Below are 13,434 nucleotides of genomic sequence, written 5' to 3' on the forward strand. Positions count from 1 at the left end.
AAAATTAAAAATCTATATTTACATTAAAAAATAGTTGAAGAAAAAGGGAGGGGGGGGATAAAGAAGGCCTGATCTAGATACCATTTCAATCCCTATCAAAGGTTGGATAAGGTGTGTCTTTTCTATAAAAGCCACACAAGAAATGTAGATTGTATGTAGAACTGTCAATTAAGGCCAGCTTGACCCTAAAGAGTCAGCCCTTGAAGGGCCAGGGTTTAAGCGGGTTGGCCTTAATAAGCCCAATTATATTTCAGGGCTCCTTTTTATAAAGCCCGACCTTAGCCCTTAGGGTCTCAGTCTTATTTTTTTTACTTTTTTAATTTAAATTATAAAAATATATCTATATCAATTCTAAAAAATTTATTATACATAAATTAAGTTTAAGAAAATAAATTTAAATCATTTACACCACCACAAATAAAGAAAATTTAAACATTCAAGTCTAATATAAAAATTAATACTAATAAAAATATACTTGGCTAACATTATTAGCTAAATCTTAATGAATGAATGAAGGACGGATGAATGAGTCTAATATGTTCATTTCTTTTAGTTATATATTTAACCTTCTATTTTTCATATTATAATTTAAAAAAAATAAAAGGGCTTAAAAGGGCCGATACTAGCGTTAAAGGGCCAACTCTTTTATTTTTAGGCTTAAAGAGGGCAAGCCTTTTAAGGCTAAATTATTATTTTTCCTTCCAAAGTAGAGGTCCAACTCTAGTTATTTTCAGGCTTAAAAGGGCCAGCCCGACAGCTCTAATCATACGTGTAGCGTGCGTGGGTGGGGAACCTTTTTATTTGTTTATCATCTTTTTCCCTTAGATTTTCCTAATCATAATCTTTTTATTAAATATATTATTAAAACATATTCATCTAATGCAGAAATATTAAGAAAAAATAACAATAAAATCCCTTTGAAATATATAAATGATAATTTAGTTTCTCGAAATGCCATAATTCGACTGAAGTCCCTAAGAACTTTTTTATCGTTAATGAATTTATATAAATTATCAAATTGCCCTTGTTGAAAATAAATGATTCGCAAGTTTTTTTTAAATATTTACAATTTTCATTCTTATATTCATAATAATGCAACAGCAGATAAGGAATTTAACATACAAAGTTATGATTTGCCGTTCCATTATTGCAAATATAAGAAGAAAATTTGTGAATATTTAAAAAGAACTTGTGAATCATTTATTTTCAACAAGGGCAATTTGATAATTTATGTAAATTCATTAATAACAGAAAAGTCCCTAAAGACTTCGGAGAATTATGACATTTCGTGGGACCAAATTATCATTTATATATTTTAGAGGGATTTTATTGTTATTTTCTCAAATTTAATGGTTTTGATTTATAGGTGGTGGAGAGAAAATAATGATAAAAAAAAATGGAGAGGTTTCTCTGCTTGCAGTAGAGTGTTGAACTGCATAGGTAAAATTACAGTTTTTTTGCAAGTTTGATTAATGGTTATGCTTTTTATTTCAAGTATACATTTCTATTTTTTTAAAAAAAATTAATCTATAGTTCTTTTGATTGGATCGAACATGTCTAGTTTTGGCCAATTTTACCGATATTTGACCAGTTTTCTCGGTGTTTAGTTGTAAGGATTATAATGGATTAGACCACGAACTAGGGAATAATCGACATGCTTCGGTTTTTAATAAATTGGTGTTGTTCGTAAATAATTTTATTGTGTTTATTTCTCACTTCACTTAATTAATTAACTTTAATCGATATTTATCACACACATACATACTGTTATATATGAATAGATTATTTAGCTGATCAACACTTAGGTCTTGAAAGAATATTCAATATAATATAGCTTTAACGACCAAGTATTTAGTTCATGGCAAATTAAAGCCGCAAAACACAAAGGCAACCAAAAATATTGAATATTATTATATTCTTGCGCGTAATCATGCATTCACGCTGATCTCAAAACCTCTCAAACTACACACAAACCGCTCTCATTTAAGCATTTTTATTTTGAAAACATCCTAGCCTACAAATAAAATATCATTTAAAATATTGATTTTATCATTGAAAATGCAACTCATTAAAAAAAATTCAGAAATATAATTTCTATTTTGAACCTAACAATTGCGTTAAACCAGTAAGTATTCAATTTATTGTAGGCTTCGTTGAAATATGACGGTTCCATTTTTATTATAAACATTTAATATAAATGTTTGTCTTCAAGATAAGTAGTATAACCAAGGTTGTTAAACTTGCAAGTTTAGGTAAACTCGTGACAGAAATGTAAACTCGTATCGCAAACTCAGATTATAAACTCGTAAGAATTTACTTCTATTAACAAATAACCATTAAAATATGACTATAATTTAATTTAACTATTTTAAAAATATAAATCATTAAAATTAAACTCATCTTCATTAATAAATTATCTACAAGACATAAAAATTTTAAAATGGGAGAACTTATTTTTGGTATTTGTATTCCTTTTTTATTAATATTAGTTTCTTCATTACAATTTTTTCTTTGAATCAGGTCCTATAACTTTTATAAATTGAATTCTTCATAGTATATACTTTACTCGCTCAATTAAAAAAAAAAATTGACGAGCTTAATTAATAAGTTTAATCAAGTTTGTATCTAGTTTGAGTTTATGAATTAATTAACATAATTTTGTAAGTTAGAAACGTAAAAAATGATAAACTCGAAGATAAACTCACAAGTTTAATCGAGTTTGTATTTAGTCTGAGTTTATGAACGAATTGATACGATTTTATAAGCTAAAAACATAAAAACATTAAACTTTTGAGTTAACTTTAGAGTTTGACAATTATGGGTGTAACTTTGTATGTGTGCGTTGCTATTGAAGGTTTATGAATAACTTGACACTTTAATTAATTATATATAATAAATATTATATTAATATTGATCATTAAAACATTATTTTGGAATTTCTCGTACAGATGAACCTATAAAAATAAGGCGAAAATAAAAGGTGGCAAGTGACATATACCTCTGGTAATCAACACATAATACACTTGATTAAAGCGAAAGATGAACAATTATAATTAATATATGACCTTTACTTTTAATTATTAAATTTAACTTACGAATCGATAATTCTAAACTAATTGGTATATTTGTACCCAAAATTCTTAATTCAAATTGGAATGTGTAGCGAGATAAGTTTAATGATTGAAAAGAATCTTAGCTGTTGCTATCTTTGAAATATCAAAGAAATCAATGACCTTTTTTTTTAAGGAAAAAAAAAGTTGACCGTATCGCAATTTCAAGGCTTTGGTATATTTATTTAGCCTTTGACTCTCTACATGTGTTGGTTTTGGATTTTCATAATTTATTATGTGAGTATATATATTCTCACAAACTTTTTTCTTCTCTACAGCTGATGCAAAAAAAAAAAAAAAACGGTGTGTTAACGAAGAAATGAATGAATTTAGCAGCTGGCTTCCCATCATCAGCCCATAAAGGAAGAAACATTCAAAATAATTGACCAGCTTTTTATATTTGAAGCCAAACCATGAACTTCTTCTTATCCATTAAGAAATATCCACCCTACGCGTGCTTCTTCAACTTTTTGTCTCGTAATCCATAAGTATATTGCTGTTTCCGACAACCTGAAACAAAAAACTATTTGATACAGCAGCTAGTTTCTGATGACCAAGTAACATGTTTGTCAGAAAGAATATTTTGATAACGACCTGGCAACATATAATATAATTCAAAGACTTGGACAAAATAATAAAGGCGAAAAGAACAAGCCACACAAATTGAAAAAGTAGTCTTACGCGTAATCATGTTCATGCCAAAGCCTTTCGCAAAACTATATATATATACCAGCATGTATGGCCACCATCTTCAAACATCTCAATCATTCGCAGAACAATATATCCACTTATATCAAGCCTTTCTTCAAGAAACAAATATATATCAAGTTTTTCTCTTCAATCTCCCAACACAAGCATTGATCAGCCGGACGAGAACAATTTCTGGAAGCAACAAACAGCATCAGAAAAATTACTGATCTGTGGAGACCAACTCTTCAAGATTTTCCATGAAAATCTCAGTAATATTCATCTTACAAATATTAGGAGTTTTGTTCCTCAACAACCTCCTCGTTTCTCATGCACTAAGGCATTATACTTTTGAGGTATGTTTCATTACGGTAGTAATTCAGTTTAACTATATATTTTGAAATATTTCTAACTCTCAAAAACATAATGAGATTATATAGACATACAATATGTACATGTTATAACTTGCATCACATGACCCTTGCGTTTGATTCAATGCAGGTCAAAGAAGCATCGTACACAAGACTGTGTAGCTCCAAGAACATATTGACAGTAAATGGGCAATTTCCAGGACCACCCTTGTACGTCACCAAAGGTGAAACCATAATTGTTGATGTCTACAACCGAGCCAACGAGAGCATCACCATCCACTGGTACGTTAATCAGAAACAAACCAACGAATCCCACATTTTTTTAATTCTCTATCAGTTAACGTAAAGCTAAGCTTCAAGTAATTTGTTTAAAAATATTTAATTTATCAATATATCACAGGCATGGAGTGAACCAACCAAGATATCCATGGTCAGATGGTCCCGAATTTATCACTCAATGTCCCATAAAACCAGGTCACAAGTTTAGTCAGAGGGTCATATTCTCAGAAGAGGAAGGCACTCTGTGGTGGCATGCTCACAGTGACTATTCTCGAGCCACAGTTCATGGCGCTATTGTCATCAAACCTAAGCCAGGAACTACCTATCCATTCCCAAAACCGCACGCAGAAGTTCCCATTATATTAGGTATTTATTTGAGAACTGGACTTTAGACTCATGTATTCGCTCTCAAGTTTTTCAAGACATACATGTGATGTTAATTATATACGTGACTTGTAAAAATGCAGGAGAATGGTGGAAACAAGATATTGTTCAGGTTTACAATGACTTTCGCAGAAGTGGAGGAGACCCCGTGTTGTCTGATGCTTACACCATTAATGGCCAACCTGGTGATCTTTACCCATGCTCAAATTCAGGTAAATATTATATATAATTGCTCGTTGATTAACTTTATATCTATGTGTTGATTCTCTTCTAATGCCAGTTACAGTTTTTAATATAATAATTATTACTTTCTATTCATGTCAGAAACATTCAAGCTGAACGTTCGACATGGCAAAACCTACCTCCTTCGAATTGTCAATGCTGCACTGGAACAAGTCCTATTCTTTGGCATTGCAAACCATAAACTGACAGTGGTGGGGACAGATGGAAGCTACATCAAGCCAGTGAAAGTAGATTACATCACTATCTCACCTGGTCAAACTATGGATGTCTTGCTTGAAGCAAACCAACCAATAGGTCGCTACTACATGGCTGCTAAGGCTTATTCCAGTTCTGCTAGTGTCCCATTTAACCCCTCAAGCACCACTGCGATCCTTCAATACAAACGAAGCAGATACATTTCCACTTCACCAGTCCCTTCCATGCCTTTGCTTCCAAACTCAAACGACACTGTTGCCTCCACCAAGCACTTGAGCCAATTTAGAAGCTTAGCAGACAAGATTCACCCCATTGATGTGCCATTAGAAATAAGCACCGAGCTTTTCTACACAGTCTCCGTCAACACATTGCCATGTCACAACGGTACAACGTGTGTTGGCCCAAATCTAGATCGTCTCGCCGCTAGTATGAACAATATAAGCTTCAAATTACCTCCTGGGGCTAACATTTTGCAGGCCTACTATAACAACGCTAGTGGTGTTTACGGAGACAAGTTTCCGGACACACCGCCATTGAAGTTTGATTTTACTGGCAATGACCTGCCCCAATTCTTGTGGACTCCATCGGTGGACACGGAGGTGAAGGTGCTAGAGTTTGGATCCACGGTGGAGCTTGTTCTTCAGGGAACTAATGTGCTTGCCGGAACAGAACATCCTATTCACTTGCATGGACACAGTTTCTATGTGGTGGGTTGGGGATTTGGGAACTTTGACAAAGACAAGGATCCTTTGAATTACAATCTTGTTGATCCTCCCTATCAAAACACTGTGACCATACCCAAAAATGGCTGGGTCACCGTAAGATTCACCGCTAAAAATCCAGGTATAAATATTTTACGTACATTCACTCCACAAGAAATATTTGAAGTCCTAAAGATTATATTTTTAGATCTTATACATTGATTCAATTTGGTCTGGATATGCAGGTGTATGGTTCATGCATTGTCATTTAGAGCGTCATGTGACGTGGGGAATGGCTATGACTTTCATCGTGAAGAATGGTAACAATCCTGACGAGCAGATGCTACCCCCACCACTGGACATGCCCAAATGTTGATTTCAATTTCCCAAGGATAAAGACCATGGAAATTGGTTTAACATATTCTTGTATTCTTTTTATTTTTTCATAAAATTCTTGTATTCTTTTAATTCTTAATGTCTTCATTCATTCTTTGGTTGATCTTTATTAATTGTGTACTTTTCAAAGTCTTGTATGATGCTTGTCTTTTTTAAATACTTTGAAATAAAATCATTGTTTTGATTTTCTTTTGGTTAAAAAAGAAAGCAGAATGTACAATTTTTCTTTCGTCATGTGCTTAATTTGCAAATGGTTTATATAAATTGAATTACAAGAATTGTTACAACTATTAGATACGGCAACACCAAAAAAGAAATGAATTAGGTGTTAGTCAAATTTTTTGATACTTTACACTTTTTTTTTCTCAATAAAACAAAGTACAGGAGTAAGTTTGACCAAATTCAAGCTCTAAATTTCATTTGCAAATATGCTAATCAAATTTTTACAAGCTTAATATGTATAAAAATGATTAAAATCAATATTTCTAAATTGAAGTTTGACTAAGAACTTGTAAATATTTCGAATTCAAATTTTAACATAAAACTAGAGCATAAACTATAATAGCTGAAAATATAAAGATTTGAGGGAAGAGATAATACAAATTATGATTTATCTTAGTTCAGCTCTACCACTTGAGCACATATCTAGTTCCCATGCAAAGCATTTGAGATTTCTCCATCATCTTTCATAGTTTGAATCATGCACTTGTGAGCTACTGCAATTGTCAAACCCTGAAAATGAAGGCCGATCAGTATGGGATAAATTTTAAAGAATAAAAATAATAATATAAAGAATAAATTTTAAATTGTAATAACGGGTTTAAAAAAATTAAGGAAATAGAAGATATTGTTGTAATAACTTAAAAAATAATAAAATAAAATAAAATAAATAGTGAATAATAACGAATTTTTTTAATTGTATTTTTTATATAAATTCTAGAGTAACTATAATGAGGTGAAAGGGGGGTTTAATGGAATGGGTGTTGGGATTACATTTACGCGGTCCGATGTTCAAACCATCTTAGCGCAAAGAGGCGATTTTCTTTTGCTGAAGCCTTGATAAATTTACCAAAATGTCCCTTTAATAATAAAATAACGATCAGATTTTTCCCATGGCCTTTCATTTTGTGATTCACCGCCAATAGAGAGATCGGGAAGCTTCTCCCCTGTTCCTTCTTCGTTTTCAGCCGTCGCCAGTACTGGGAAGTCCAGAGTGTAGTTTGAGTCGCGAGTTCTCCGTGGTGCACCATCGATCGTTTTCCCATCCCTTGCTGCGACGTCGTCCGGTGTGCTTGTGGACCTGGAATTTCAGTTCTCTCCACTCTGTTTCCAGTCTGAGTCCCTGTCTTTTCACACATCGTCGGCGTGCTGATGGGGGTGCTTCATATTTTCTGCTCCTTCTCCTCCTTCACGGTTGCTGAGTTACACCTTCTTCTTCCTCTCTTTGCTTCTGTCAATGTGATTCAGGTGACGAGTTTGGAACCCTTCTTCTTGACTGATCTGCTCGTGTTTGTATGAATTAATAATCAAATCATAATTCTTCTCGTGCTGTGTTGTCCATGGGTGTGGGGATGGGGAACTGGAATCTAGTTGAAAAAAAAAAAAATTGTTGTACTGAAAAAGGTTGCTGTTGGTCCCTTCATTTTCTTTCTATGTTGCTGTAATAACTGAAAATCTCCCTTCCCCTGTTTAGCATGAGTTCAAATTCTCCTTCCCTTCTCTATCTCTGGTTGGTAATATGAGGTATAGAAGTTTAAATTCCCTTCCGTTTTGCTGTTCTGTGCGTGTGTTTGGCAAATTAGAGCCGTAAAACATCAAAACACAAAAGCAACACAAAAATTGAATACCATTGTTTTTTAACGCGTAACTATGATGATCTCAAAGCCTCACAAGCTACACACACGCCGCTCTCATTTTCATTTTGAAAATGTCCTTGCCTACAACTAAAATATTATTAAAATATTGATTTTATTATTGGCAACGTAAGTCATTAAAAAAATTTTCTGAAATATAATTTATATTTTGAACTTAACAATTGCGTTAAAATAGTAATTATTCTATTTATTATGTAGGCTTCATTGAAATATGATGTTTGTCTTCAAGTGTAACTTTGTATATGCGTGTTAATATACATTCAAGGTTGGTTGATGGATAGCTTGATTCTTACTTATAATAAATTTTATATTTTGCATGGATTATATTGAAAGATTATTTTAAGGTTTGTCGTACTGATGAATCTACAAGAATGAGGCGAAAAATATCAGTTACAAGTGACGTATATCTCTGGTAATCAACACATAACAATATAATATCATTGACTTGACAAAAGCGAACGACGAACAATTATATACGTGCATGGTAACATTGGACGTTCGCTTTAATATTATTAAATTTATCTCACTAATCTATAATAATTCTATGATAATTGGAAGTTCAAATTTCTCAAGATAAGTTCAATGATTGAAAAGAATATTGGCTGTTGCTGTCTTTGAAATATCAAAGAAATAAGTAGTCGGTTTTTTAATTAAAAAAATAGTTGACCGTATCGCAATTTCAAATTGGCTTTAGTATATTTATTTATTTAGCCTTTGACTTTATATATTAGTGGGTTTTGGATTTTCAACATTTATTATGTAAGTATAGATATTCTTAATTACAAACTTTTTTCTGTTATGCAGCTGATGCCAAAGAAAAAAGGTGAGTGCTCACCAAGAAATGAATGAATTTTGCAGCAGGCTTCCCATCATCAGCCCATAAATGAAGAAACATTCAAGGGGATTGACCAGCTTTTTATATTTAAAGCCAAACCATGAACTTGTTCTTATCCATTAAGAAACATCCACTCTACGTATGCTTCTTCAACTTGGTCTCGTAATCCATAAGTATATTGCAATTTCCACAATAAGCTAACCTGAACCAACAAACTATTTGATACAGCAGCTAGTTTCTGATGACCGACTAACGTGTTTGTCAAAAAGAATATTTCGATAACGACCTGGCAACACATAATATAATTCAAAGACTTGGACAAAATAAGAAGCCGCACAAATTGAAAAGTAGTCTTACGCGTAATCATGTTCATGTCAAGGCCTCTCGCAAAACTATATATACCAGCATGTATGGCCACCATCTTCAAACATCTCAATCATTCGCAGAACAATATAGCCACTTATATCAAGCCTTTCTTCAAGAAACAAATATATATCAAGTTTTTCTCTTCAATCTCCCAACACAAGCATTGATCAGCAGGACGAGAGCAATTTCTTGAAGCAACAAACAGCATCAGAAAAATTACTGATCTGTGGAGACCAACTCTTCAAGAGTTTTCATGAAAATCTCAGTAATATTCATCTTACAAATATTTGGAATTTTGTTCCTCAGCAACCTCCTCGTTTCTTATGCACTGAGGCATTATACTTTTGAGGTATGTTTCATTATGATAATAATTCAGTTTAACTATATATTTTGAAATACTTCTAACTCTCAAAAACATAATGAGATCATATAGACATATAATATCTACATGTTAACTTGCATGTCATGACCCTTGTGTTTCATTCAATGCAGGTCAAAGAAGCATCGTACACAACACTTTGTAGATCCAAGATCATATTGACAGTAAATGGACAATTTCCAGGACCAACCTTGTACGTGACCAAAGGCGAAACAATAATTGTTGATGTCTATAACCGAGCGAACGAGAGCATCACCATCCACTGTTACGTTGATCAAAAATAAACCAACGAATCCCACATTTTTTTTTAATTCTCTATCAATTAAGGTAAAGCTAAGCTTCAAGTAATTTGTTTAAAAGTTGATTTTAAAATGTAATTTATCAATATATCACAGGCATGGAGTGAACCAACCAAGATATCCATGATCAGACGGTCCCGAATTTATCACTCAATGTCCCATAAAACCAGGTCATAAGTTTAGTCAGAGGGTCATATTCTCTGAAGAGGAAGGCACTCTTTGGCGGCATGCTCACAGTGACTATTCTCGAGCCACAGTTCATGGCGCTGTTGTCATCAAACCTAGGCCAGGAACTACCTATCCAATCTCAAAACCGCATGCAGAATTTCCCATTATATTAGGTATTTATTTGAGAACTAGATTTAAAATTCATCTATTCGCTCTCAAATTTTTTGAAGACATACATATGATGTTAATTATATATGTGACTAGTGGTAATGGTTTAATAGGAGAAGTAGGAAGCACAGGTATAGATAATGGCTTTGGTAGACTACTCGATGCACTGGTGCTTAGAGTAGGAATCAAATTGGGTTTGTTGCTTGTACTTCCCTTAGTTGACCATGGTGGTACTCCTTGCATACTATTGCTCATCTTTCCCTTGCTTCCCTACGGCTGTTGCTCAGTTTTATTATGGAATAGCTTGGTGTAACTCACCTCCTTCGGAAGGGTCTCAGGGGACCTTGCTATCACTTCCCAACGTAACTCAGGTTTTAACCCACCCACATAATAGTCAAGCAAAGTATCATCGGATATGCCCTCAGTACGATTGGCCAGAGTCATGAATTGTTGATGATAAACATCTAGAGATGCTTCCTAAGTCTGCCTATACAACTGGACCTGAGGCAGTTCAAATTGAGTAGGGCCAAAATGCTCTCCAATGGCTCTAGTTAAACTCCTCTATGTGATTATGAGATTGGTTTTGGGCATCATCCGTAGCCATAGAACAGCTACCCCATCCATGTGTACGGAAGCCATGATGATACGTTGAGATAGCGTCGTAGGATAGAATGCGAAATATTGCTTAGCATGAAAAATCCACCCATGTGGGTCAGTACTATCAAATCTCAGGATGTCAATTTTTACCTAACATTGCGAGTTCTGGTTGAACGTGCCGCCACTGTCATAAAAAAATAGTTTTAAAAAAATGTATTTGATACGTTTTAAAAAAATAGTTTATATTGAAAATTAATAAATTAAATTTATGTTTGACGGCAAAAATGTACAAAATAATTTGAAAAATGAGAATTTTTATTTTCCCAACTGAAGATAAATGTTATTATTATTTCTCTAAAAGCACGAAGAAGGACCGATACAAACTTCATTGGTTCGACAAAAAATAATAGACATTTAAATTTGGATTATAATTGTTATTCTCTCCTTCCCATCAAAATATGCCATTTTTCTCATACATTTTTTTCCCCCTTGCATTCACACGAATCTAAAATAGGACAAGTTGCCAGAATTATTCCCACAAAAATCTAATGTTAGCAGATTTTCTACCAATTACTCTGGAAGTAGGTTCTGTAAGAATAAATTTTAAAGGCATGTGCATTAATTTTTTAGATTTAAAAGAATGGAATGAAACAAAATAATAAGAAATAAAAAATAAATTTATAGTCTGGTCCATATTTATTAGAGAATGAAAAGGAATATAAATATTAGAACCTAATATGTAATATTTCAATTTTTTTATTAAAAATGCTGCCAAAAAATTAAAAAATAGGATTAAATGGCAATTTGAACTATAAACTAAAGGCCCAAAAGTGGTTTGAACCCTGAACTAATATTTGACATATTTTTAATCCTAAACAATTAAATTTAGAATAACTTCACTCCCACCATTAATTCCAAATTAACATCGATCACTTTAGATGTCACGCCCTATAAATAGAGTGTGACTGACACGGGGATGTGAACCATATCATGTATCTCTTAAGTCTTAAATTAAAAAATATTTTCATTTTAAAATATAATTGAATTTATACTGAAAATTATAACATACTTAATAAAAATTATGGTAATAAAAGCTTCAAAATTTTTGTAAAAATTCAGCAAAACTTTTTCTGTAAATAGGATCTCTCAAAATTTTATAATACAATATTTTACCAAAAAAAAAATAGTATCAATTAGGAGTTTAGCTCCTTTTAGCCAACAAACAACATCTATCAAAATAGAAACTTAGCTATAAGTTACATGGAGCATCTAACCTTACTTTCAAAATAAGATACATCAGTTTAAATATTTACATCAAAGGAAAATAATGCTAGGCAAAATTCTACCCAGATCGGTTGTATGCCCTTCAGAGGTCAGTAGTAGGATCAGTGTCAACTAATGAATCTGAAATCAAAATAAATTTTTAGTGAATAGCATTCCAATAATAAATAGTTAAATATGTAGGAAAGAAAAGTTTAAAATAATTATGTGTGCTGAAGATGACAATTTTTGCAAAAAAAAAAAAATCAATAAATTTCAGCATATGAAAAGGGCTCTATGTAACTTAAATAAAATCTTAATTCATTAAAGTATCGTATGAAACATCATTATTATTTAATTTCAATAAAGAAAATAACTACATCAAATAATTATAAATATCTCACTAATCATAAAATCAATCAAAAGTAAATTCATCAAATAATTAAAAAGTCATAATTATAGGGCCTTATTAGAACAAGTAGTAAACATGGATATATAATCCTTGAGGGTAAATAATCAAATATAGCTTATGCTAAAAAGATAAATGTGAACACATAGTTTATGAGGGTAAGTAATCAAACGCAGCTTGAGTTATGAAACAAACGTGAACACACAGTCCACGAGGGTAATACTAACCAAACGTAGCTCGGAGCCATAAAATCAAATGCAAGTTTTAGACCTATGAACAACAAACGTGAGAATAAAACTCACGAAATTCAAACTAGCTAATCATTAGCCAAGGCGCCAAGGGCTAACAAAACTACCGTTAGCAACCAGTGATCTGTATAAAATTTTTTTCAAACTTAATTTCAAACTTGTGAGAAAATATTCACTATTAGAATAAAATTTTTATTTTTAATATTAAACTCGCATGAATCAATTTTTTTTCATAGCAGTTCAATAATTTTCAAAATGAAGTCCCAAAATTAGAATTGAAACTTGTATTGACTGATTAACTGAAATGATCAAATATGGTAAAATAATTTCATGAAATAAAGTAATTTAATAAACAAAATATCTAATAATCACATTGTTGTTGTAAAAAGAATTTGCATAAAAATGTAATATTTTAATAAAGTAAATTTTTATTGAAATATTAGTTGGGACGCTATCCACGTACAT

General features: G+C 32.2%; 1 protein-coding gene across 1 annotated transcript; it reads left to right on the top strand.

Moving 5' to 3' along the window:
* Positions 1–3,887: 3,887 nt before the first annotated feature.
* On the top strand, positions 3,888–6,538 carry LOC129295496 (laccase-15-like). The gene is made up of 6 exons (XM_054934028.1): positions 3,888–4,153; positions 4,299–4,450; positions 4,569–4,813; positions 4,915–5,043; positions 5,156–6,112; positions 6,216–6,538. The coding sequence occupies exons 1-6, from the start codon at positions 4,058–4,060 to the stop codon at positions 6,344–6,346; spliced, it is 1,710 nt and encodes a 569-aa protein (XP_054790003.1). The 5' UTR covers positions 3,888–4,057; the 3' UTR covers positions 6,347–6,538.
* The last annotated feature ends 6,896 nt before the right edge of the window (positions 6,539–13,434 follow it).

This window comes from Prosopis cineraria, unplaced genomic scaffold (genome assembly GCF_029017545.1).
Source record: "Prosopis cineraria cultivar Desert tree isolate PC_DT_omini unplaced genomic scaffold, ASM2901754v1 PC126, whole genome shotgun sequence".
NCBI classification, from domain to species: domain Eukaryota; kingdom Viridiplantae; phylum Streptophyta; class Magnoliopsida; order Fabales; family Fabaceae; genus Prosopis; species Prosopis cineraria.

Excerpts from the sequence above, each read along its gene's own strand:
- LOC129295496 (XM_054934028.1), top strand. The coding sequence starts at position 4,058 with ATGAAAATCTCAGTAATATTCATCTTACAAATATTAGGAGTTTTGTTC. Across the intron at positions 5,044-5,155 it reads TTACCCATGCTCAAATTCAG|AAACATTCAAGCTGAACGTT; the intron begins GTAAATATTATA and ends TATTCATGTCAG. Across the intron at positions 6,113-6,215 it reads ATTCACCGCTAAAAATCCAG|GTGTATGGTTCATGCATTGT; the intron begins GTATAAATATTT and ends CTGGATATGCAG.